This window comes from Puntigrus tetrazona, chromosome 8, assembly GCF_018831695.1.
Source record: "Puntigrus tetrazona isolate hp1 chromosome 8, ASM1883169v1, whole genome shotgun sequence".
Taxonomy (NCBI): domain Eukaryota; kingdom Metazoa; phylum Chordata; class Actinopteri; order Cypriniformes; family Cyprinidae; genus Puntigrus; species Puntigrus tetrazona.
This window is the reverse complement of record NC_056706.1, coordinates 6522685-6548656: the sequence shown is the minus strand read 5'-3', so window position 1 is coordinate 6548656 and position 25972 is coordinate 6522685. Positions and strand designations below refer to the sequence as shown.

The 25972-nt window shown below is 36.3% G+C and overlaps 2 protein-coding genes and 1 long non-coding RNA gene across 4 annotated transcripts; 1 reads left to right on the top strand and 2 right to left on the bottom strand.

The window, feature by feature from the left end:
- Positions 1 to 1123: 1123 nt before the first annotated feature.
- Positions 1124 to 12780, bottom strand: LOC122351095 (SAP30 binding protein). Of its 2 annotated transcripts, none has more exons than XM_043247964.1 (11): positions 12664 to 12774; positions 12116 to 12234; positions 10686 to 10730; positions 8661 to 8703; positions 5271 to 5359; positions 3230 to 3321; positions 3062 to 3122; positions 2920 to 2971; positions 2760 to 2818; positions 2610 to 2637; positions 1124 to 1905 (listed from the first exon to the last, which is right to left on the bottom strand). In XM_043247964.1, the coding sequence occupies exons 1-11, from the start codon at positions 12752 to 12754 to the stop codon at positions 1727 to 1729; spliced, it is 858 nt and encodes a 285-aa protein (XP_043103899.1). In that variant the 5' UTR covers positions 12755 to 12774; the 3' UTR covers positions 1124 to 1726. The 2 variants fall into 2 exon arrangements, with proteins under 2 accessions (XP_043103899.1, XP_043103898.1); XM_043247963.1 differs by having other exon boundaries at positions 1135 to 1905; positions 2553 to 2637; positions 12664 to 12780.
- An 89-nt stretch (positions 12781 to 12869) lies between these two features.
- On the top strand, positions 12870 to 25704 carry spag17 (sperm associated antigen 17). The gene is given in 40 exon segments (XM_043247233.1): positions 12870 to 13144; positions 13470 to 13610; positions 13755 to 13814; positions 14001 to 14132; positions 14279 to 14444; positions 14532 to 14711; positions 14866 to 15038; positions 15176 to 15343; positions 15760 to 15805; positions 16049 to 16170; positions 16413 to 16538; positions 16648 to 16764; positions 16971 to 17115; positions 17190 to 17375; positions 17481 to 17518; positions 17635 to 17733; positions 17829 to 17983; positions 18077 to 18213; positions 18365 to 18417; positions 18515 to 18769; positions 18868 to 18982; positions 19069 to 19182; positions 19311 to 19480; positions 19611 to 19725; positions 19963 to 20120; positions 20204 to 20333; positions 20948 to 21150; positions 21230 to 21362; positions 21437 to 21564; positions 21654 to 21716; positions 21718 to 21825; positions 22195 to 22292; positions 22696 to 22826; positions 22965 to 23095; positions 23321 to 23512; positions 23951 to 24064; positions 24199 to 24253; positions 24787 to 24877; positions 25092 to 25145; positions 25230 to 25704. Coding segments are annotated over 40 exon segments (5037 nt in total). The 5' UTR covers positions 12870 to 13033; the 3' UTR covers positions 25354 to 25704.
- LOC122350602 lies at positions 22749 to 25833 on the bottom strand. Its single transcript, XR_006251610.1, has 4 exons — positions 25701 to 25833; positions 24188 to 24246; positions 23277 to 23494; positions 22749 to 22848 (listed from the first exon to the last, which is right to left on the bottom strand). It is a non-coding gene; the product is annotated as an uncharacterized LOC122350602 (long non-coding RNA).
- Between the last annotated feature and the right edge of the window lie 139 nt (positions 25834 to 25972).

The window sequence follows — 25972 nt, the reverse complement described above, 5'->3', positions numbered from 1 at the left end:
CACTCGCACAATCTCTGCTGGCAAACTTCACTTCTGTGCGTCAGTGTTTTTACCTGGGGCCATGCAAAAGTCAAATAATAAAGAAAGCTCCATTTGTTATAACCATAAAGTCTTGCATTGGATTAAAAAAACCCACCATCTTGGCAAAGTGGCAGGAAACAGTGGGTAAGATGTGCCACTAGAACTTGCCCTCTAGGCAGGAAGAAATGTCAAAAGAGCTGAAACAGATGCACTTAACGTTATTATAATATTTTATTTATTACAGTATTTTATCATATGTAGTAGTTAATACTTGGGATGTTGTGTGATCCGGCCCAAATCAGTTCAAATTTGTTAAATAAACAACGGGTGAGTGCTCTGCCCCGAGAGAAAACTTTCTGAGGGAAGCTTTACTGTATATTCACTTGAATAATTACATGTCTATTCATCAACAATGCATTAAATTGATCAAAAATGATAATAAATACTTATTCAGTGTAACCATTTCAAACACAGGCTGTTCTTTTGAAATTTCTATTCAAAGAATCCTGGAAAATTCCACTAAAATAACCAGTAGAATGTTTTTGTTTTTACTTGATTTAGTTATAAATAATTATTTTAAAATAATATATCACAATGCTACTGGTATTAATACTGTATTTTCGATGAAACAAGCAATTACGTTGGCAAAAGACGTTTTTAAAAAACAAAAATATACTACAAACTTTTGAATGATAGAGTAGATCAACAACATTCAAAAATGGCAGTTATTTAAATAAAAGTGTCAAGATCAAGGGCAGTAGATTTGAACCCACAATCTTTTGATTACCAAGCCCTGATCTTTAACCACTAGGCTGCACCGCCACATTCCCAGGAGACCGTTTAAAATATGACTGAGGGAAAATGCCAGCAATAAACCTCACTGCCCAGCATTTCTTAGCTTGGACAAAAGTTTGGATGGTTTGAGTTCAAAATTAAAAAAAAAAAAAAAAAAAAAAGGTGTATATAAATCAATGATCCATCTTCCAAATTCAAGACCCTGACATTCACTACCTGACATCAAATCCTACAGCTGTGTTTCTTCAACCCAGAAGAAGATCCTTTTGGATTTGAATGAATCAATGAAAGCACAGTGATTAATGACACAAAATTCGACAGATTTGCAATTATACAAAAAAAACATTTATTTTTACACTTCTGAGCTATAGAGAAGCCAGAGTCACTTTAATATATACACTTAAAAAAAAAAAAAAAAAAACTTACAGTGCTAAAATGAAATAAAAAGACATAAATGACAGAAAAAGGTAAAAATGAACTTGCACCAAAATATAAGACCCTTTGTCTTATAATAAATGTGATAAGATAGCCCTGATTAGTCACTGTTATAATAAGATAAATTAATCCTCTGGTGATGTTTAATTGGTGTTCTGTGGGACATGACCTATGCAAAACATGAAACCATTTGAGCAAAGACAACCAAGACATTTAAATCAATTAAAAAAAAAACAGAAGCAGCCATCAGATGAATGCATTTTGAATCGGAACACGGATGTCTGATACGATATATTATATCCAGAGATTTCCACTTTCTGAAAATGAGGAAACACCATCTATTCCAGTTGCCTGACCGTTAAAAAAACAATTGTTGCTCAAGCAGAAACAGCAGGACTTGTTACGTTTACATGTGCAACGGCCGTTAACTAATCGATCTGGCAGCCTGAAGCGAAACCCCCCTGCCTTTTCTGTGTCATTGCTTAGCTTTTTTGAGAATGGTTCCCACTGCAGAGATGACTGTGGTCTTGGTGCCGCTGGCTGTTGTGGTCACAGAGACGACTCCAGGGAGGGTGGCAGTGGTGGTGAGGAGGGTGGGTTGAGCCAGGGTCACTGGTACTGCTGAGTCCCACTTGCTCTTCCTCTTCTGAGCATCTGCAAGGTCATCAAACTCAACGTTAAGTCAGCTAGCACTAACAGTACATTTGTTATCAGGAGCACTAACCCAACAGATGTGTAATGAAAGAAAATGGTGATTTCAGACATATAGGGGCTATGTGCAGAATTCAGACACCCTTGTTATTAGTGGCCGTTTAGTAAACTGCAACCAGCATCTTTTTCAGAAATAGACCTTTAACAGACATTCAGACTCTGTCCACGGTGTTGAGAGCGAGGTTTAGAATACATAAACTTGTACTGCACGGTTTCCAAAATAAATCTGGCTGTGTGAGACTTTAGTGCAAATGACCCCTTATCTTTGCGTGACACAATGACATTATAGTAAAGAATAGCGCTTTCAGGGTTAACCTGAACAAAAAAGCATTCGCCTCATGTGTCACTGTCTCCCGGGAGCGTGCATAAACATCACATCTCTTTGATTTATCTGACAAAAAACATTCACATAAAAATGAGCCCACAGGATTTAACTGGCAGCGTAGGAAGCACAAATTGCCAATAAAAAAAGTGATACATAATTCTTACATATAGCCCCTTTAAGGTTTTTATAAAAGAACGCTGGTCTTATTTTAAAGCAGCATTAAACCCACAAGTCCTCATTTGCATCAAACACACTTGCAGTGTACCTGTGGAAGAAGCAGTTGTTGTGTTCGTGGCCAAAGCTGCCGCATTAGTGGTAGTACCTTTTTTGGTGCCCGTCACAAACTCGATCTACAGAGACATGGGTTAAAAAACACACATTAACAAACAGTGATGTTGCGGCCCAGACAGCACAACGAAATTTTGCAATTTTTATTTCCTTTTAAATAATTCGAGTGCCTCAGGGCTCCAACCTTGGTCTTTTCCTTTTTAGCTTTTTCCAGTTTGTCCATTTCCACCTTCTGAGCTTTGGCTGCGGAGTGGACAGCGCACAAATGTAGATGTCAATGACAGATGCAGTCAATTCAATCCATATGAGTTTCAACGTCAAACTTAATTTAGACCTAAATTTACCTAGCGCCTCATAATAAGAATCCTCTGACCAACCATGGGGATCAAACATGTCCTGTGGAGAAGCAAACACAAATATTATTTTCGTAACAGACGTGAATAACGTGTATTTATGTGGTATTACCATGTAAGCATTACCACCTACTTTTGGATAATTGGTTCCAAGTTCGTCAATACCACAGAACTGGATAAGCTTCTCATAAATACTATAAACACAAACACGAGGTTAGGTTGCAAACCAAATGATATCAAAAGTTAATTTACTTCAGGTTATGTCTGGTGCATTGTGGGTCATAAACGCTTATCTCCAGACCTTGGATTGCGAAACTCTTTCTTCTTTTGTATATGGCTGTTTGTATCAAAGTCTCCGTGAAGCTTCCGCTCGTAAAGCTTAAAGATCTTTTCCTACGAACAGAAAAGGGAGTCATTATAGTGCCCCCATCATTACTGATATTAGGCCCATTTTAAGCGCACTTGGATCCATTTTAAATGAAAAATGTGCAGTACAAAAAAAGACAAAAACTGCCTCTTTGCTCCAAGTGTTGTGACACACTAAGAATGAATAAAGTCTTTGTCCGAGCGTGAGTTTCTAGAACCAGAGGGTGATTTTTGACAACCAGACTCCAAGAAGCACTTGGAGATGTGCCATTTTCAGCTTCTCAATCTGTTTTCTTTCACATTCCAAGAAGTCAAATGAATTGAAAAGTCCTTTGTTGACGTTTGAGACACTGATCTTAGTTAATTTGTACAAAATGTGCTACAAGAAAGTTAGCAGCAAAACCCACTCAGATGTATAAGGGAAGGAGCATCATGTCTGAGCAGCGATTAAAGCATAGCCACAGGGACAGGATATTCATCATAACGTGGAAAAGCACAGCCCATCTATCAGTACCATGCTGTACTGTACTGAAGTGTGAAAGCCACACCCGTGTTCACCTGTCCCGACAGCTCACGAGAGAGAGAGAGAGAGCTACAACAGAAAGTGGTCGCATTACTAGGAATTTGATAAAAGTTATGAATACATATCACTATAGGTAAACCAGCCAAATAATTCTACCAAAATAAGACATCGAAAAATGTTCAAATACGACCCTGGCATCAACATGGGATCAATGACCTCAAAGATTTGCACCTCTGGACATGTACTGACAACATGCAAGTTGCATGATTTAGGGAAAACTGCCAGTCCTTACCTCTGGGTTGGGCAAAATACCTGAAAGCCCGACACCTACAATGTTCCACCCCCTCAAGCCCCCCAGTGCCACACCCTGAGATAAAACATGCCAGTAAAAATCTGGACATGTGCTTTAAACAGCTTGCCAAGAACTAAAACAATGAACCCGTAAGAACTCTCCTTTTATGACTGTTGACAAGGAGCAGCAGCTCAACCAAGACAAAGCAGCTGGGAGAATGTTTTTCAGCTGGCATATGGAGGAAATTTTTTTATTTTTTAAGTTTGAAGCAAACATGTTTTTTTTAAGAATCCAATTCACACTTAAAAACAACAACAAAAAAAGATTATACTGAAGAATTAGATAAGGATATTCCCCAAGAATGAATCTTCATTTGCACGCATAATCTGTGCTGTTTTAGCAACTGATTCATAAACGTATTTATGCAAATTAAAGTAACAGTGCTTAGACCGATGATGGCTTCATTTAAATAGTCTATTTAAATGCAATATACTAAAAACTAGAAATGCATGAAATTTTCTGCAATATTATGTGTTTAATAATATTAAAATTATGGGTTTTGTTTTTCTATTTTTTTTTTTGTAAATGTAAATGTGCTTAAAAAGACATTTATTATGGAATGGCAAAAAAAAAACACTTAAGGTTACACCTATTAATTGCTTATTTGCAAGCATATTACTAGAATATTAGCCGGTTATTAGTGCTAATTAAGCACATAATACTGCATTATTCTACATCCCTAACTCCAATACCTAAACTTAATTACCTTACTAACATTTAATAAGCAACAAATTAAGAATATATTTCAGAAAACGTTGTAGTTAACAGTGAACAAGTGTTACCTATTCAAAAGTGTTACCAAAAAAATGACTTCACAAACGTGTTCACTGCAGCAGTTTTTACCACAGCTTTATGGGTACAAATGTGACTCCTGGTAATTGCACAGCAGTCAACCAATCAGATTAAAATAGATTTTGGCACACTCTTGTCATTTGTTTGTGCAAGAAGCCTGTCAATGGTCAGCGGACAAGCTATTCGATAGCCGAGACTACCATCTATCAGAAAACAAGCACTGAGAACAAGCACTGTCAAGAATTCTCTTACTGGAGCCCATGGCAGCAAGTCAAGGACATCTCAAACAGAATATAGCAACCATCTCACCTGCAGATGACTGGAACAACGCCCGGGAGGTTCAGGAGGAATTCTGATCTCATCTGGAGACATATTCCGAACCTTCTCTGAAAACTGCGCTGTAAAGAAGGAAAAAAAAACACAAAACAAAACACTTAATGCAAATACATGCAATTAGCTTAAAACATAAAATGCTGCAGTGGAGTAATGACTGTAAATCAGTACTGTTTACTATAGGTTTCTGAGTAATTTTCTCATCTTGTTAATAAAATGCAAGCCTATTTGTGTTGCATAATTACATATACCTAAAGCTAGTTTATGTTGTGTCACTTGTGTGTGTCATACATATGCAAGCTTATATAAATTTATATAAGCCAAGTTGTTTTTACATATTATACATACACAGAAATAAGCACATACCACTTTAAAAGTACAATAAAAAGGCTGATAAAAAAAAATAAGCACATGACTAAAAAAAAAAAAAAAAAAAAAAAAAACAACACTCCCATCCTTGGTATGAAGTTTTCACACACACAAATATTCTGGATTCTGTGTGCAACTTTAACCTCAAGTTATATTTCATTTTCTTTTTTTTTTTTTTAATGAACTACTACAATTTCGTAAGCATTTGCATTTTTTTTATCCGGTCTTCAGGAGTCTTCGTCAGACATCTCTGGAGGGAATTACCAAGAAATGGAATTTGTGGTTGCGTACACATGCAGCAGTGAACACTATTCAAACCATACTGGTTGGAACAGGCCACTGCCGAATTCTCTCTCACCTCACCTCCTCTCGTCTCAATCCCACGCCCCCTTTTATCCCCCTATCTGCCTCTCTCACACCCCCTGGCTGCCATTCTGGGCAGGTCCGAGGCGGTGACTGTGGGCCAAAACTTGCCTCCGTTTGTTAAAACACATGACAGACAAACACGCAAAAGCACACAGAAGCGGGGAAGGGCTGGGTGGGGCCCTCTAGATACGGCACGTTTGTTTCCCTGAGTGAGGCACAGACCCACAGACATAAACATGTAAAAACCGGCCCTCTAGCGATGGAAACTTGCCGAGGTACTTCTGAAAAGCAGAAGCATTTTTCAGCCAGAGCAGCCTTACATAAACCGCACATTTGAGAACAACCCTGCGGCAAAACAGATCATGCACACCTGTATTTTACTTACGTTTAGGAGGTTAGAAGTATTAAACTTAATGCATAACTCTATAAATCCATAAATGACACCTCAAATTGTGAGTTTAAGTAATCTGAATAATTTTTTTACCTAATGGATATTATAGTCACATTAAAAGGACCGGCCTGTGTTCAACAGTGCATCGAGTGAACAGTGCCCGGTCTACTTTTTTTTAATGGCCTTGGTTTTGGAAAGTACTTTTCCCATTCATTTTTTCCATAGGGATTTTAAATTAGTCCATGTTAAAGCCATGAAACAAACCAACCGGCTTTGAGTTAAATAACAACATAAATACAATACAAAAGCATATTTAAAATAAAAAATCAGACATTTTAATACATTTTATACACAAGAGGTGTTTGTAATACAAAGCTGTAATATAAAACTACACATGTAGTTAAGAATAAGTTGAAATGAAGGGGACTGATGACTTTAATAAAAGCACAGAACACTGAACAGCCTCATAGCTCACAGTAGGTCTGTTTTTAACTATTTAAGTTATATTTAAAAATCAATTCCTGTGGATAAAATGAACGGGATTCACTTCCAAAATCTGCCCACTAGTGACTAAAATATTATACAAAGACATGTCTGCTGTTTTTATGCAAGCGACCACCTAGAAACCACCAAGAACACCCTAGCAACCAAGCCAGAACAACAAAGACAAAACACAGCTAACACAAGCTAAAGAGGAAAAACATTTTATGAGTGTGTGATTATATTTGCGGCTGTCAACTTCATGTAGTTGTCCTGAAAGCTGTGTTTTATAAGGCATTCGAGCATATCATAATAATTACAGTGTGATTCGAGAAAATGTGATAGAAGCAGGCAGCAAGTGTGCACAGGAATGCTGGCAAGATGAGGGTCTTCTATAAAACCTCACTGCTGCTCTCACATTTCTTACCCCTGACCTGATTTACACTGCGATCTTACAACAGTGCATTTCTCTCCACGGGTCAGTTTTTGTCATTTCCTCTCCATCCGAGTAACCATGCGTTGACTGTAAGTGACTCATTTCTCTGGCATCTTCAGAGTTCAGTGTCCACCCAAACAAGTGGCACAAGCACACACACACACAGCCCATACACCAACTCCCATCTCAGAAAGACTCCAAAAAAGAGAAGGAGGGAAAATTAGAGACGAATCTAAAGCTCTTCTGTCTCGCAATCACAAAGAAAATCTTTGAGTCTCCGACAATACCTTCCTGTCTATGGCCTATTCTGATTTTTGCAAATTTTTAACGAGAAGAAAAACAAGACAAAGCAGAACGTTCTGTTACTCGCCCAAGTGTCTTGTTTACTGTAACTCCCTACGACTGAAATATTCTTCTCTGACTGCATCAAAAAGTTATGTGGATATATAAATACCATTTTTTACACATAAAGAGAAAGGGAAAGTTAAGGGCCCCACTTCCATGTTTTGTGTTGTTAATAATGTTGCACATTATAACATTTTTTTCACTCTTTAGAGCAAGCTGAAGTAAAAATACCAAATATATATTAATGTTGACATAAAATATTAAAGCAATTTCCTGTTTCAAATTCATTTACAGAGTTTTAAAAATTAAAAGTAAAAAAAAATTAAGTGAAATAAATATAATATTAATATATAATAATAATAAAAATAAATAAATCTTGGACTAATTCATTAATTGACAAAAAGGAGAGGTCTATTCTCACCAAGATGAAGTCTACACCATAATTATAACAATAATAAAAGCGGAACAATGTCAAGATATCACCTGATTTTAAAGTGGTTAAGCATTTAAAGCGACAGATTACATTAAATGGGAAGCAGTTTCACATCCTTGACTTGCTCCTATTTATGTTTTATTGTCAGGACGTGATTAAACTGCAAATTATATGATTACTAATATAATGACAATAAATCATAATTCATTGTTATCGGAATCAACACGGATTATACTTATTAGGTTTAATAGAAAAGTAATAATACTGAGGTCTCACCGTAATCAAACTAATCATGCAGAATTTCTACAAAACAGGATTGAAGCAATCCAACCTGGATCACTCACTTCCTGGGCACGGCCAATAAACACACACACACACACACACACACACACACACACACACACACACACACACACACTTTCTGATGAAGCACCTAGACCATGTTGCCTGGAGCACATATACACATCGGTATGTATCATACCCAAGCTAAACTTTGCAAAATATTTTATTGAAGATGACTATATGAATGATTAATTTGATACTTACCAACGAGCTCATTGGGGTCCTTAACCTCGACTTCTGTGACGTCCTACAAAAGAGGAAAAAGACAAACATGCATACTTGAAAATCATGTCAATCAAAATCAAGCAGCATTTTACATGAGATGAATTATGACAGACCTAGTAATACATTGTTAGACTGGATTAATATTTGGCCATTTTGACATTATCAGCATAACAATGTATGTTAGTGCCCCCTTGTGCCAACTCCATGTCCAACAAAAGGAATATTTTTTCAGTTAAATATTGTGTTAAAAAATGATAAATATAGGTTTAATCATGCAATGTAAAAATACAACACTTCAAACACAAATCATCTCTTGGGAGGTCTAAAAACAGAAGGTGATGAAAACAGCAACAAAACGCAAAAGACTAAAACTGGGCTGAAAAATACACTGGGCATCTATTCACTGTCCTTCTTCACACAATCTCACACATACAGTCACTCAGCAACAGGATGTGCAGATGGAAGAATGGTCTTGTAAAAGCGCCCAAGTAGAAAATCTGTCTAGGACAGCACATAGAAAGAGAGATATGACTCACTAAGAGATGAATCTCTTGTGGCCAAAAGCGCAAATCCTAACAACAGTCCATTCACTTGAAAACCCAGTTTGGCAAAACAATGCGAGACGAAAAAGGACCCATCTATCTCCTCTAAGGCTGGGGGCCTGCCCTAAAAGAGGTCTTTTTCATTTAGATTAGCCCAAAAATGGGGCCGACAGGACCACAGGTCAATGTACCGACTTCTTACCACTTCATTGTCATGCCCCTGCATGCACTTTTACAACAGCGAAGACTGCACTCATAAAAAGTCTGAATCATGAAGTTATAAGACACTTAATATGTGAAGATTACAGCCTGCATTTACCCATACAATAGGTGCACAAAGAGCCTTCAAAATTCCCCCTTTTACGTTCCAATGAAAATCAAAACACCATTTTGATTTCAAACAAGATTGAGTAAATGTGAAATGTAGTTTTTTGGGTGAACGACATTTAAAAGGACAAAAATGACTGAACCCACATTAAAACAAAAAGCTCCATAACTCTTACAGTTGGAAAAGACATTATTAAGCAATCAATTTAATTTAATTATTTTATTACAAATCGTGTTTAATGCTCGTATTTAGTAAGCATGATGAACAGCGTTCTCTATTTTGGGTGTGGCTCTACATTTATGCAACATCGCAAGCTTCTATAATGAAAAAGTAATGTCAGCGCATGAAATAACTTGCCACTGAAGTGCTTTGCACATCTGATATCTTTTTAGATTTAACAGGAATTTAGATTCTCGCTCTTGGAACTTATAAAAAAAAAACTATTCATAAACAACACAATGTGCTTCTTGGCACTATCATGATAGTGAATACCATTCAAAGGTTTAGGGCCAATAGGGTAATTTTTTTTTTTTTTTTAAATGACATGTTTTATTCAGTAAAGATGTATTCAATTGATAAAAAGTGGCAGTCAGGATGGCAGTGGCAGTCCCATGTTACAAAAAAAATATTTTTAATAAACGTTGCTCTTTTGATCTCTCTCTCTCAAATAATCCTGAAATAAATTTGTTTAATTTTTACAAAATACTAAGCAGCACAGATCAAAATGTTTCTTGAGCACCAAATCAATCATTAGCATAATGGCTACTGAATTATTTTATTTTATTTTTCATCATGACTTTATCATGACCGTAGTGAACATTTATAATACATTTAACTGTCCCCAAACTTTTAAACAATTGTTGTACATTTTAAATAAATGTATGGCAAAAGTAAGTGTGCATAACTCTAATGTTCAATAAATTTGCATTGAAACATTAAGTGCGTGCTTTATTGCTCTTATATGACCCTTCGCTGCAAGTTCAAACACATGTTGTTCCTCAATTTGAGTGATGCTGTGTTTTCTTGGTTTGGGACCAAACATAGTACTGGAATAAACTGAGGACGGGTGTGTCTTGGGCTTGATACCCTGAACCCCAGAGCAGTCAGGGAGGGAATTTAGGTGGGGTCACATACCTTCACATCATCTTGGGTCCGCCCCGAGTCTGACTCCTCCTCTTCCTATGAAAACAAAAACACACAGGGTTACCAAAGCCACATTAATCCCAACAGCACACTCAAGAGCTCCCCCTTCAGGTGAACAAAATTTCAACCACGGGGCTCCGTGAACGGCAGTGAATTAAGTTCTGACTGTGGCCTTGTCTGATTAATCTAATTATAGTTAATTTCATATCAGTTATAGGTGATGTGGCTATCAGACTATACTGACTGTCGGTTATAGTCTATGCCATATAACAGTCTTGACACACAGCGGGAAATGGCATCAATCAAATAATCAGAGTTGAAATAAAAAGGATGGGCCATTGTAAATTTGAAACCAAGTAACCTTTTAACTTTTGATTTAAAATAATAATAATTGTACCAAATATCAGAATTAATAGATCATGCATTTTAATTCAACAAATCAGTGTCACCTTTAGCCATGAACACATTTTCTAAATCTTACATTTTACAGCCTTGCTTTTTTTTGCAGTAAAATTCACTTTTCATTCATGAAGAAATGCACCAAAAATGTGTCTCGACTTTTTAACATGAAAGCTACATAAAATTACAATTTTAACCAAGAGATGGCAACAGAGGATCAATCATTGGCTGCAGCTGCCATTTCAATTCCGTACATTATTTTCCATCTCGCTTTTGAATTTGTAATAAAATTAACATTTTAACACATTTTAGTACTTTACTGAACTTAAGTATAACGTATAGCAAATGCTATAAATAAATAAGTCCAGACATTAATGGTTAATTAGCCTATTTAAATACTGATATAGTTAAATACAAATTAAATAGTTAAATAATAATGGTATAGCAATTAAATAACGCATTCAATTGTTTTAAATAGTTTTCAGATCTAATTTAAAAACTACACTGTTTAAGTTTTGTTTATTATATCTAATTATATTAAGCCACCGCTTACTGCTTTTGTTACTCTGGATTTAGACCTAAAGCACAGCTACATTTTGACATTGGCTTGTCAGACGTTTTGTTTCATTATCAATCATAGCAATGACTCGAGGTATTATTTAATGGATCACTCGTGTGTGTAATTCCTGAAACAGTATACATGGATGTCTGGTCCTCATAGACGACAAAAAAAAAAAATGTAAATGTAAATAGATTATGTAGAGAAATCAAGCAAAGGGTGCTTCCCTCATGGCACAGTACAGCTGACTTTAAATGGCTGTCCTGGCTAATCTAACATCACAAAGTAATCATGCGTATGATAAATAGTTTGTTGTCGCAGAAATGTAGTGTTACTTCCTTTTATTGATATTCACTAACTGATCCGTGGCGCATTAAAAATGTGAATTTTGTGAATTACATTCCATGTGAACGTAATGGTCTTACACTAAACCTCTAAACCGAAAGCTGTGGTTAAGACTGACCGAATTTCTAGTGCTGTCATCATCACTGTCCTCATTCTCCGAGGGCTTTTCCTCTGCTTCCTCCACACGACTCACATCATCCTCTCCGTAACCAGATGACACCAACCCACCATGAGATTCTGCCAGAAAAGCACCAGAAAAACATTTCAATTCCACTGAGGCCACAGTTACAACAGTATGCACTAGTTATCAAATATTGCGGTTAGTAAAGCAGAAGAAAAAATACACACAAAAAAAGAGGAAACCAGCCAATTTTACGCGTCCCGCACTGCTCTAACAAAACTCAATGGTCAATTGTTCATCATAATACTATCAGTATTGCTACCCAGCAATTAATCGAATTCCCGACTGAGACCATAACAGTACACTATTTAAAAAAAAAGACAATGTTTTTTCTATTTCAAAAAATTCTCTGTCATTTGTCTTGACACATACGTTAACTTTTCATTAGTTTTACACTGACAACAACACTGTAACAAAGACGCCAGTGTTACAAACTCCCGGCATTTGCGTTAGACACTTTATCTAACACTAATCAGAGTTTATACCTTGATCATCCGTGTCTGGATCTGAATCCGGCTCTGAACCGTCTCCATAAGCAGCTAATGAAAAGAGAACGTTCTTTTTACCGCTCGCCATGTTTAGCACTGGCGCACAATAATGACGTTGCGCTATATTCAGTGTGCGCATGCTCGGCGTTTTGAAACGCTCGTCGCTTAGTACACGCAGTTCTGTTTGGTTTCCATAGGTTACCGCGACGCTTTTGGAAACTTTCCTCACACGTTAAAACTTTTGTTTGCGCTTTAACGCTTTAAAGTAAAAGAACAACATCCGACAAAATAGCTCAATGGTAGTATTTATTACAAGCGACGTCATACTGGCATTGAAATTAAAGAGTTTGATCAAATTAGAGTGAATATGCCCCCCAAACGGAATAAAAGTGCTACTCCGTCTGGGGTAACTCCAACTGGTCCGGCTGCTGCTAATAAAAACTGGGAAACAGCTCTTACTTCTGCTGTATTTGAAGAGGTAATATACAAACAATCCTAAAGAAACCTTTGTGTTTCTTCTTCTATATCTTCTAATCGATCTGTTCAAATCAGCATCACGCATATTCATGTTGTTCTAAACCTATGTGACAATACCAATCTCATTTACCATTTACTTTAACTGTATGGAAAATATGCAACTAAAGTGAACAGTGGCTATACTTGTCAGTCCCTAAATAAAGTCATAGTAAATGGTGCTAATCAACTTATGCCTTTAAATGAAAAAATATATATGAACCATATATAATGTATACTGACAAAAAGTTGTTTTGTCTCATTTTTTTGTCCTTGATGCATGACTTCAGAATGACTGGAGGGCCAGTTTGTCTATGGTGCAGGCAGAAAGAGCAGAGGACGAACAGCTCATCAGCGCCCTCCTGCAGGCGGTCCAGCAGCCCCTGCGCAAGCTCTTCAGTGTGCTGTCCTGGGAGGACACTCTGGAAAAGGTCTGAAATGTGCTTTCTGTTAAGTAGCGGTTCAAATCAGATCACTGAATGAGTTAACTGCAATGAGTTAATTAATGAGTTTACTGTAGATGGGTGTGATAGAAAGGAGGTAAAATGTAATTATTTTTCATTACTGTGCCACAGATCAATGAAATGGGAAACCCAAAGACCAGAAAGACCAAAGATGTTCCCATGTTTTGTGAGGTGCGTATTTACTATAAAATAGAAATGTTAGTATAGTGTTATAATCACAGGAATATATTGATCTTTTATACTTTTAGTCTCCAGTCATGATGGATGCATAGTTTTGGAGCAGAAAAAACTGAAATAAATAAATAAATATAAAAGAATAATCGTGGTTTCAGTTAAATGTCTTTTGTGTTTCTGTAGGTGGCTGAACTTGCAAAGTCTATAACAGATGTTGGAGACGAAATTACTTTGGACCTGATGGCAAAATTAATAAAGTTTCAGCTTCTGATCATCAAAAACAATGACATTGCAAGAAGGGCTGCTGAGCAGAAGGTGAGAGCTTTTTACAAAGAGCTCATGTCATAATTATTCTATTAAAATGTACACTGCATATGTGATACATTCTAATCAAATATATAATGCATGATTTTTTTAACCATGTCTCCGATGAGCAGTAACGCAGAGTTTGTGTATTAAAGGCTATCGAAGATAATGCCCATGCTAAAGCAGGACTGAATTCTGCCGGTAAGGACCAGGGGGGTAAAGGAGCACCAAAGGGAAAGAAAGCTACTGAGCTTCCAGTTCCAACCAAAGACACCAATCTCAAACGCAGAGGGGAAGAGGAAAATATAATCAAATACATAGGTGTCAAATATGTGTAGCTATCAGTATACAATCGTAAAATGGGTTTGCAAACAGTTTTTAATTTTGACTTTGAACATTTGTGTTAAGATGATGAGCCTGATGATGGGCCACAGCATTACATCCTGATTGTGGGGTTTTGCCAGCCTCATTTAATCTCTGCATTGGACTCTATGGGTATCCACGTGTCCAATATCATTAAACTGGGCTTAGACAGAGAAGGCCAATCAGAGGCTCCAGAGGAGAATGACCACTCAACTGACGATGAAGGCAAATTGCTAATAATTTTATTACGCTTATACTTTTTTATATTACAGAGCTCATGCAGAATATGTCTGCTAGCTCTCTTTTGATGGCTTATGTTAAATCTGTATGCATGCAAAATCGAGTAAAAACACCCAGTTTCAACTCGTTCTGTGTTCAGAAGCTTATACTCTGAAACAAAAGAGGCAGGGGGAGCTAGATGTGTTCTGGAAGCAGCTGGATCAAGTGTTGAACAGTGGGAATACGGGATCCAGACTCGGTGATGTGGCCAAGTTGAACTATAGCGTGAAGATCCATTTGCTCCCCCAGGACAAAAACAACACTGAAGCAATGGTAATGGAGAACAAGAAGTACTTTCTACCTGTGATTTAGATTTTTTAGTTTTTTAGTTTCTTTTTAATTGGTTTTGTGTGTTTATTGTTATAAACCCTTGTGCATTACATTACGTTGTCTCACAATACTTTCTATAGCTGGTGTTTGGAGCCGCTATATTTGAGAGGGTGGCATGTCTGGTATATGACAGCCTGGACTGGTGGAGACAGTATAGCCATTATCTCAGCTGTATGAGTCTGATCCATGTGCCAGAGGCCTGCAGATACATCCAGCACCAACAGTCCCGACCGCACAGCTCCAGTGAGGTACACATCAGCCTTTACTGACAGAAGTGTTGTTAATATGATAGAAAAGGTGTTTCTTAAAGACTTAATTGGCCTTATCACTACTTAAGGCTTTAAAAGGTCTTAAATCCATAAATTCATGGCATTAAATGTTGCATGCATTGCCAAAAAAAATGTATATTGTCCTTTTATTGAAAATATAACCATCCATAAATTAAGATATGGTACATTTACTAATTAGAAATAATTAAAAAACTGAACAAAAGAGAGTTTAAGTTATAAAGTAGAGTGTTTCTAATACTCTAAAACTCTACTTCATAAAACCTGCAGAAACCCTGAAGCAAGTGCAGAAAAAAAGGGTTTCTGAAGAATCTTGTGGCAGGATGTGCATGTTGTTGTTTTTTTTTTGGTGATATTTTTTATGGTTTATGTTTTAGGTTTTACAAACCCCAAGGAAGAGAGTAGTGTCAGAGGAAGACCCTGGTACAAGACATGATACACTCTTTGGCTTTGGTTTTACATATTCTTTATTTATTTATATTTACATATGCAGATGCATAGAATTGACATTCACGCAAAATGTAATCAACAACAATAACATTTATTATCATACGTCATATTTAATACGTCATGTTGTGTCATTTAAAATAGAAGAACAAAATTCTGTGCCTACACATTATGTATGGCATCAAAATATCCAAAAATTGAACCTAAGTGTTTCCTCAGCAGAGCCAGAGCCTCTTGTTCTGAGCACAGAGGTGGATATGAGATACTACTGTAATCTACTGGACAGGATTCCTACTGAAATCACATCTGTGCCTCTTATATTGCATTGCATGCTGGAGCAGGTAAGAGGACTCATAGGATTTAGTATAACCTTCAATTTGAAAAGATAAGAGAATATTGAACGTATCACTGTACGAGCATACAGGCATATCAAAATAAACAAAAATTAGCGACTTTTTGATTAACGTTTCCACACAGGCTTTATGATTAAATAGTTACACACGCTCTGCTGAAAATCTGCTGCAAGATGTTTTTTTTCTTTGAAGATTCCGCTGCTAAACTTGACTTCCTGTGAGATTTTTAGGTGGTGGCAACCGAACAGAAAGTATCCGTTTATTCAGAAGAGCAATTTGATAAAACAGATCAAGATCTAATAGTATATATGCTTTCATCTGTGCTGAGTCTACCACAGGATGAAGAAGACAAGAAGGTAAAATGTATAGATCATATGGATGTTACATCAGCAAAAAAGAACAACAGTTACTGTGTTTCTAAATCAAACCCTAACTGTAGTTTTTCAATTATCTCTGCTTGTCTAGCTGCAGGATTTCATGGAGGATCTTGACATACAGAAAAACCCAAAGAATACTGATCTGAAACCCCCTCTCCTGCTCAATCACCATGATGAGAGAGCGAGGAGATATTATCAGCTTCCTGTGAGCATGTGAACACACATTAACAAGGCTCATAATACAAAAGGATGCTGGGTTGAAACACAAAAATGTCTGAAAGCACACACAAATGTTTTTGATTATGTGCAGCAGCCCTCATGGCTATTCAATCCCAAATCCCACTGTATCATATTTAGGCAAATTTCTAAGGCCTCTAAATTATTAACCAAAATCTTATGAATATGCCACAGGTCCTAGATGGTTTTGATATCATCAAAATTGAAGCAGACATCATGAAGCAAAGCCATGTATGGACCAACCTGATGTCTAGACACACTAAGAGCACCACTGATAGACTGACCAGATCACAGGAGCTACTGCATTTCTGCACTGACAGTGAGGATGAAAGTTTTTTTTTTTTATATTAAAATATGATCCAGTTCTTCCTAAAGCGAATTCTTAACCTTCAGAGTCAATGAGCTGGTCTGAGCTACAGAGGCTTCTCCAGCTGTTTGTGTTTGAGAGCATGCCGTTGACTACAGTGGATGAGAACGGCTGCATTAAAAGATCTCAATCAGATCCTCCAAACCCCACACCATGGGACAACCCTGTGGAATTCGCCGAACACCTGTACTGGAGCAACAGAAGGATACCAGGTGTGACGAGAGCACAAGAGTAGCCATTACAGGTTACCTTATCATTAAAATACATTTAAATTCATAATCAAGTCTTTCGTTGTACACATTGTTTTATTTTTTAAGGATCAGCAAAAAGCAGTGCTGGGGCTGATGAACAAATGGTATGACAAGAAAAAAAGCAAAAATTTTAACACTATATAATTACATTAAGACACTATGGATACTATCATGAACAAGTGATTGGTTTTTAATATACTAAAAAATATAATCAAAGCAGGGTTATGAAATAACAGTAACGGATCTCCAGAAGACATTGATTCGTCAGCTGGAACAGTGGAACTTTGTAGAGAAACACAGTGCTTCTGTTTTCCCACAGGTACCCCACCTTCAAATCTCATCTTGTATCCTTAGGTTTAATATTTTTGCGATATAACTGAAAAAATTTTTAAATAAATCCCTCTGCATTTTCAGGTCCTCCAGTCTGCGTCTGAGACCTATAGATGTGTAGACACATTTTACTGTAGCAGAGACAATGCAATATATGTCATCTGCCACAATCCCATGAGCCCTCAGAGGAGCTGCAAAGAATTCTGGGACGCATCACTTCACACAGATGTGGGCTTCAGGTACTTTGTCTCATCATCAAAATTTTACACAGTCCTGGCATTAAAAACGTCAGCTACAAAATATGAAGAATGTATAATATATTATTCTTGTAGAAACTACTTGGAATATGTGGCAGACTCAATCAGTGAATGGACCAGACAGGAAGAGGAAAAATGGCAGATGGAGCAGGAGAAGAAAGAGGCAGAAAAAACTCCTGTTCAAACCCCTTTAGAGACTGACAAGAAGAGAGGCAATATATTTATAACTAATGCTTACATACATATCTCTGAGGAAGATGAATTATATAGACAACATATCAATGCATCAACTATATCAGATATTTAATAATGTTACATTGGATTTATTAACATGCATTTTAAATATGAGCTTATTTCTTCTAGACTCCCCAGTCTCAGACACATTAGAACCGTATGTAAGAGAGGACTCTCTCAAAGTGAGCTGTTAACCATAACATATAGCTATTTATATTATACACATTTTCAGATTTCACGATGTGTACACTGAGCTTTTTTCTCATGAATTTACTGCAGGCATGGAAGATCGAGCAGGACAGATTAAAGGAGGAGGAACAATCCAAAAAGACTAAGAAAGAAAAAGGAGGGAAAGCAACACCGAAAGTAGGAGAGAGAATCGACTCGGTAAAGGAAAACAAGAAGACTCCACTGTCCTCAAGAAAGAGTAGAGACAACATGTCCAAAACACCCAGCTCAGCTACATTACCTAGAGACAAGACCAGAGACATTCTGGAGACGCCTCAAGAGCCAGCGAATGAGATGAGAACAAATGTCTGAAATATTTATTTACACATAAAATGCTTATTGGTCTAGATTTGGTGGTGCTAAATTTGAAGTTAAATGGCTAAAAGGTTGTATAATTCACACAGGTTTTCACAGGCTACAGTTTAAATGGGAAATTGGTGCAGGTCGCTGGCAAAGTTCAGTCTCTCTATCTTTGTGACGGAGGACAAATTGATGTGGAGAGTTTTCACTTTACACAAGGTTTGCAAATGCATTTTATGCCTTATATAAATAGTTTAATCTTAAATAATAAACTTTAGCCTTTTATGATTGGTTTCCATCTTTAGGGTTGACACAAGTGAAGGTATGCGTGAAGAAGGATGGCCATCACTTCTACACACACATTTCAGAGAGGAAAAAAGAGGACAAACTAAAGGATATTAACGTCTTCAGTAAACAAGGTACCTGTATGTTCTGCAAAGCTATTTTGATAGCTTACATAAAAGAAATTCCTTTAAAAACAAAACAGTAAGTGTAGTAAGTCCATGCTTTTTTAATTCATATATATGTATGTTTTTGTCCAATCCAGCTGCTAATGGAGCCCAACCAAAATGTGAGTCTGAGAAATTTGGCTCTTTTCATGCTGTCCTGGCCAATGGCATTCAGCTCTCCTGCAGTCAGAGCAACCCAAATGAAACAGGAGGTCAAACTCTCCAATCCCCTGCATCTAATGCCGTCTGTACAGACCAGCAGGGACAGGTAATTGGATGAAGAATAACAATGGAAATATGTTGGTTAATTAGGTTTTACATTAGCTGTGTTGTTTAGGTTATCTTTCAATTCATCAACTAAATAACCAATTTTTTCCTCACAAATGTGTGTTTCTGAGGTGCCTGAGGTACACTGTGAGCCCAGAGATGATTCCTCTCTTCCACTGTTCCTCAATCTGTATGTATCTCTTCCCAATGGACTCATCCTGCACTTCGACTGCGAGGACACAGCAGGTGAGATGCTTTACATTTTTAACTACATAAATTAATGCACCATAAGGTTTCTTCTACGGATTACATTAATCTCTTCTCTGTATTAATCATGGCTAAAGCATCACTAAAACACACTAACCTGCCGTGGCTTTTACTGGGCTTGACATACTGTATAACCAGCCTTTAATATTAAAAAACAAGCCTAGCCTGTTTTATGTATATTCTGTATGGTCTTAATCTGTTTTTGTTTTTTTTTAGATGGCGACTCTTGTGTCCGATCTCTGCTGATACGACAGAGATTTTATAATGCAGAGTCTAGATCACATCTGACCCATTTCAGCATGTTCACTGAGGTCTCCAGGGTCATCACCGGCAGAGGGACTGTCATCAAACACAAGACAGATGGATCTACTGAGGTATTCACATATATACACACACGGTTGCATGTGTAGTTTTTCTGCCAAATAATACAGATAATACTAGTATATGTGTGTTTCAGGTCCTATTCGCAGATGGTACAGTGAGTACGAGTCCAGACTCTAAACCAGTGAGTGTGCTGGTTCCACACATAATCCTAAAGGAGGAAGAGCCTGTTAAAGAGATGATAGTGGACACTAAAGACAAGAAAGGTAGTGAATACCAGCACAAACTAACTGAAAAATATTACTGACTGGGGGTAAGATTACTTTTTCAAATAACTAGTAAAGTAAGGTATTTCTTTTTAATTTACAAGAACATTTCTAAGTAAATTTTCCTGTATTCTACGGTGCAGACGTGAATTTACTTGAGCCTGAGGTTTATTACACAATTATATACAATTTTGGTGTAAAATGGCTTTTAAATTTGGAATAAAAACAAACAATGAAGCCCTGCTCATATTTAGAATGTAAGGCAAAAGTAAAAACGCAATGTTAGTTTTGCATAACTTTTGCCTTACTTTCTAAAAATGCCTTACTTTCTAAATTTGATTGCATTACTTTCCATAAAAAAGTAACTAAGTAGCGTAAATAATAGTAATAGTAATGCATTTTTTTGTAAAAGTACCCTTCCCCAACCCTGCTAATTTATTTATTTACACTAGAATACTACACTAGAAATATGTTGTAGTAATCCTTTGTAAAAAAAAAAAATGTCTTTAGCAATTTAATACATTCTTACTAAAAAATATTTCTTAAAAACTTTTGATAAGTAAATGAGCATATGAATAAAAGAGACTGTAATGTCCAACATTTTTCTCTCATAGGCAAGGCTGATTCTAGGGTAAATACAGAGGATGAGCAACAGAAGTCTACAGAAAATGAAAAACCAAAATACTATCTCGAGATTAACGGGGGCTCTTGGACCACAACAACCCCCTCCGGCTTCAGAGTCGCCTCGGTGGCTGGAAAGGAAGTTAAAGTGCAGCCAGTATTGGCTTATCATGCTACAGACCCCTTCAGTGGGACAGTACGTGTCTCTTTATTGAAAACCACCATTTCTTTCGTTTCAATAGACTATTGCTGTAATACAAATGATACATGTGTAGGCTGTGGTCACAAGAGAGGACAAAGTGCTGTCTGTGCTGAAGAAAGATGGGACGGTGATAGTGGATCACGCTGATGGGACGCGTATTACCACCGACTACCAGCAGGGGGAGCTACAACAACATCTGCGCTCAGGTGCAAGAGTGTTTTTATGCTATAACGACACAAAAGATTCTTACAGTGTTGACAGTGATTAAATCTGATTTCAGGAAAGAAACTGGTTCAAGTAGAAAAAGCTGAATTTGCCACGGTGATAATGGACTGTGAGGGAAGAGCATGCGATGTTGTTTTCGGGGATGGCACCTCCATCAGCGCAACTGCTCATGGATCATATAAAGTAAGAAGATGGATGGAAGAATATGTGAGAAATGTGTGTCAGCATTGTGTATGCGTAAATCCTCTCTCCTCTCTTGAACTTTATTATAGATTTACCCTCACGGTGGAGGTGTCCTTCATATTGATAAGGATGGTGGGATGGTGTACACATCTCACCCGCTCTCAGGAGCAATCAGAGAGGACCATATTTGGCCAGTATGTGATGAACCACAGAACAGATGTCCTATGTCATGTGACGGACCCTGAGAGGAACAACTTTCAAGTACTTTCCATCAAATGTCTATTGTGAATATGTATTTTTCTAGTTAGGTCAGCTTTTAAAAAAAAATGACTATACTGCAAATTTCAGTTTAATTTAAATAATGTTTTTAAATTCTTGAGAGGATGTAAATAACAATTCAGCAAATTCTGTGTGGCTGTTGCAAATTTTATTCGTTTTTAAATATTATTTTATGATGTTATTTTAGTACATGCCATTGAATATTATATGTAATTAATTATACTTTAATTCAGCTTCATTTCAATTACTGAAAACAAGTTTAGTTTTAATTAATAATAACAACACTGAAAAGACAACAGTCTCTTGTATCCAAGTCATCCTGAATAAAAATCCAGAACTTGTTGTACGCAGGTTAATGCAGATGGTCAGGTCACTATCACGGCTAATGGATCAGAAACAAAAGAGCCAGAGCTTCGACAGAATGCTGGCTTTGAAACACACCCACCCAGGTAAGACCTATTCAGAATACACACCTAAGATCACTTAAATAACTGCATTAAAACAATAGCAGATAAAAATACATGTCTTTTTGAAATGCTCATTTGTGCAGTCAATTTCCTTTCTTTCCTGTAAAACTGATTTCAAGCAGTTAGATTTGTTAAGGAAAGAATTAAATAGTTTTAATAAGAAAGTCTGAAATGAGGTCAGAAGTGACAGTAAAGACATTTAGAATGTTACAAAGAATCCTGAAAAAAGTAACGATGCTGAAAATTCGATTTTGCATAACAGGAGTAAATTACATGTTTTCCATTAAATTATATTTTGCATGAAATTTGCATGAAATTTTGTTGCATTTTGTTTGCTTTCCAAGTGACATTTAATATAATTGAATAACTGTGTTGTGTCTTCGAGGTTATTTGTGGTGCAGGAGGACTGTTCGGCCTCAGAGCTGCTGAGAACTCAAGATGTGGAAGATCTTCTACAGAAAGCTCACTGTGACTCTTCTGTCGCCGTCCTCACTGATCCACTACCAGATTCACAACGTCAGGACGCTTTCCATTCATCCTGTGCATTATATTATTTTCAACATAAGTCCTTTTGAAATGATGCAAGTTGATGCAAGTTTGCATAAAAACAGCAAGAAAAATACTTCAAGTATTGTTCTCCTGATTTCTCTTCAGAATCATTTGGCATCACTCTGCTGAGGCCATGCCCAGACATTAACTCTCGCTGGCTCTCATCCAAGCAACACAATGACATCATTCCCGCACACCTCAAATCCAGGAAATGGGAGTCATTCCCTGCTTCTGAGGTAAATTATAATCTATAGGTGATCTACTGTAGGTCTAAACTTCCGTTTTGCATTAACTTTGGACCACAAACATTTGCTTTATATTCTCAAAATCCTCATTCTCAAACAAATCCACATAAAATGTCATCATTTCTGTTGATCCCAGACACGTGTTTTAAGCATGCAGTTTAGTTTGGATTACCTATAATGCCTGCCTTGATGTTTTTTTCCTTGTCTGGTGCTTAGAAGAAGACTCCAGGCCCACCTTTTGGGACTACCCTTGGTTGTTGTCTTGAGTTAACGGAAAAAAAGGCAAAGTCTAGTTCCATCCTCATCCATCCGGTTTTGGAGTGCCCTGACGTGTTGATGGTGCGTCAGATGACCCAGCATCCACTTGTTACTAAAGCACTGCGTAGGAACCTGCAAGACAAAGTCAAGGTGCTCTAATTTTGCAAATACGTTTTTTAGGTTTCAGTGCTTCAGTAGAACCACAATATTGCCAGACCAATTACTGTTCTCTTTTCACTTCCTTTCCACATACATGGTTTTGCAACTGACAAGCTACTGATTGTGATTTTAAAAATGTGGTTATATACTTCAAGGGGTGTGTGTGTGTATATATATATATATATATATATATATATATATATATATATATATATATATATATATATATATATATATATATATATATATACATATACATATACATACATATAGGTTAATATATGTGCTTTAATCTACAAAACCAAAAAGTAAAATTGACAATATATAAAATATATGCAAAAATATAATTAACTAAAAAGTATCAAATATATTTTAAAATATATATTAGCAATATAATTTTTCATCTTTTCAAATGTTTTTATCAAACAGGTGTATTTGGAGGAGCTGCTGCAGAGAGAGAGTCAGTGGGAGAAGATGGAGCTGAAGGACCCACGTTCATCAGAGGAGAAAGTTCATCAGAATGATCTACTTCAGCTTGTACTGGTACATATTTAACAAATGATTCAACATTGAGATGTCTATTGGTCATATATATATATATATATATATATATATATATATATATATATATATATAGCATGAATTTAAATGTATTAAAAACCTTACCTTTGTTTTAGTCCCTGCCTGATGCTGTAGATCCTCCAGTTGCAATGGATATGAGGCCTCTGTCAGGTGAGAAAGTTCAATTAAGAAATATTAATTATATTTCTTATAAATAATTAAATATAAATAATTATTTCTATGTATTTAATTATAAGAATTATTAAGATTTAACTCTTAATTTACAGTCATTTATTCCTCTGATGTACACATTATTAAATTACAAAAATGTGTACATGAAAAATGTTTTTAATATATTTTGGAATATAATAAACATTATTTAGACAAACAATATATAAAATGACACAAAATATATGAAAAATAATAATAACTATAAAGTGTGTGTGTGTATATATATATATATATATATATATATATATATATATATATATATATATATATATATATATATATATATATTTTCAAATGGTTTCTAAAAAGTGTATAATTAAGGGGTAAACCCAGTGACAGCTTTGTACCTTTTTTTGAGAGTGTAGTAGAAAAAGTAAAGAATGTTAGTGATGGCATTTAACTATTGGATGATTTTTAGCTCTGTTAAATTGACATTCATAGTGAAGCTCTAACTGTTTTTGTTCCTGTCACAGCTGATGTGGCATCTCTCTATACTCAAGCAGTGCGAGCAGCTCAAGATCAGCACAAGCTCCCGAAAAAGAGAGAAGAGAAAGTTACCAAGTGGTAACTTATGATATGAATATGTAACTTAGGATATGAATACGAGTATGATATGAATACGTTATACATATCATACTTATTGTGGGTAAATTTGCCCTGCCAGTAGACTAGAATTTATAGAAAAAAATAGACCACCGATTATGTTACAGAAGGTGTGAAAAAGCATGGTGACTAACTGGTCTTAAACGGTTTGCTTTCAACTTCTGCTTTTTTGCAGTGTCAACAAAAAGAAGCAAAAGTCACTGTGGGAAAACAGGATTAACCAGCACAGGTAAACAGTTATACTGTTTGAAGCGGTTTCGTTTTCACTAACAAAGAAGGTGATGCATAGACGTTTTGTTTGCTCAACCTTCAGGAAAGAGCTCCAGGAGCAGAGAAGACACAGAAACGCACTCAGACACCGTATTGTTACTCCGTACTTTCATCCCGAGCTGATGGAAATGTCGCTCTTTACAAATGAGGCTAGTACAACCGTCTGAATGTTTCTTAAGAGCTTAGTAGCAACCAGTTTGTCCGCAGTATTTATTTAGATTGACGACTCCTAATCATTTTTTATCAGTAAAATATTTCCTTTAATATTTACACATTTTCATGATTCTTTTATGTTGGTAAACGGTCACATGACATGCAGCTAAACAAACAAATGATTTAATATTTTTAATAGGTTTGATTTAGTTAATTATTCCTTTTAATCTTACATTTATATGATTGAATTATTAGCTGTTCGATAACTCACAAAAAAAAAAAAAAAAACGCAGTTTGAGAGCACGTATATAAATCACAAATGGTCATATTTGCATTTATAACACTGATGTATCAGGCAGACCTGTTCTATCACCATTCATGTCTTCTGTTAGGATCCAGACTTGAGTTCACTCTCCCGGGATCTTCCACCCTTCCCTAGAGCGCAGCGCTTCTCCACAGACTCCTCATCAGGCAGAAGTACTTCCTGTGAAGATTAAACAATAATATTTAAGTGTTATTTTAACGGAGAGTCTTCAGAATTAAGATTTGGGTACTTTAGCCGGTTCTACAAATGCAGATTTGTAGCTTTGCCAAGGCATCTGTTATTTTTCAGCAAATTCTGGAAATGTCTCA

Excerpts from the sequence above, each read along its gene's own strand:
- LOC122351095 (XM_043247963.1), bottom strand. The coding sequence starts at position 12,754 with ATGGCGAGCGGTAAAAAGAACGTTCTCTTTTCATTAGCTGCTTATGGA. Across the intron at positions 3,322-5,270 it reads GTTGTTCCAGTCATCTGCAG|GAAAAGATCTTTAAGCTTTA; the intron begins GTGAGATGGTTG and ends TTCTGTTCGTAG. Across the intron at positions 3,123-3,229 it reads AAAGAGTTTCGCAATCCAAG|TATTTATGAGAAGCTTATCC; the intron begins GTCTGGAGATAA and ends TTGTGTTTATAG.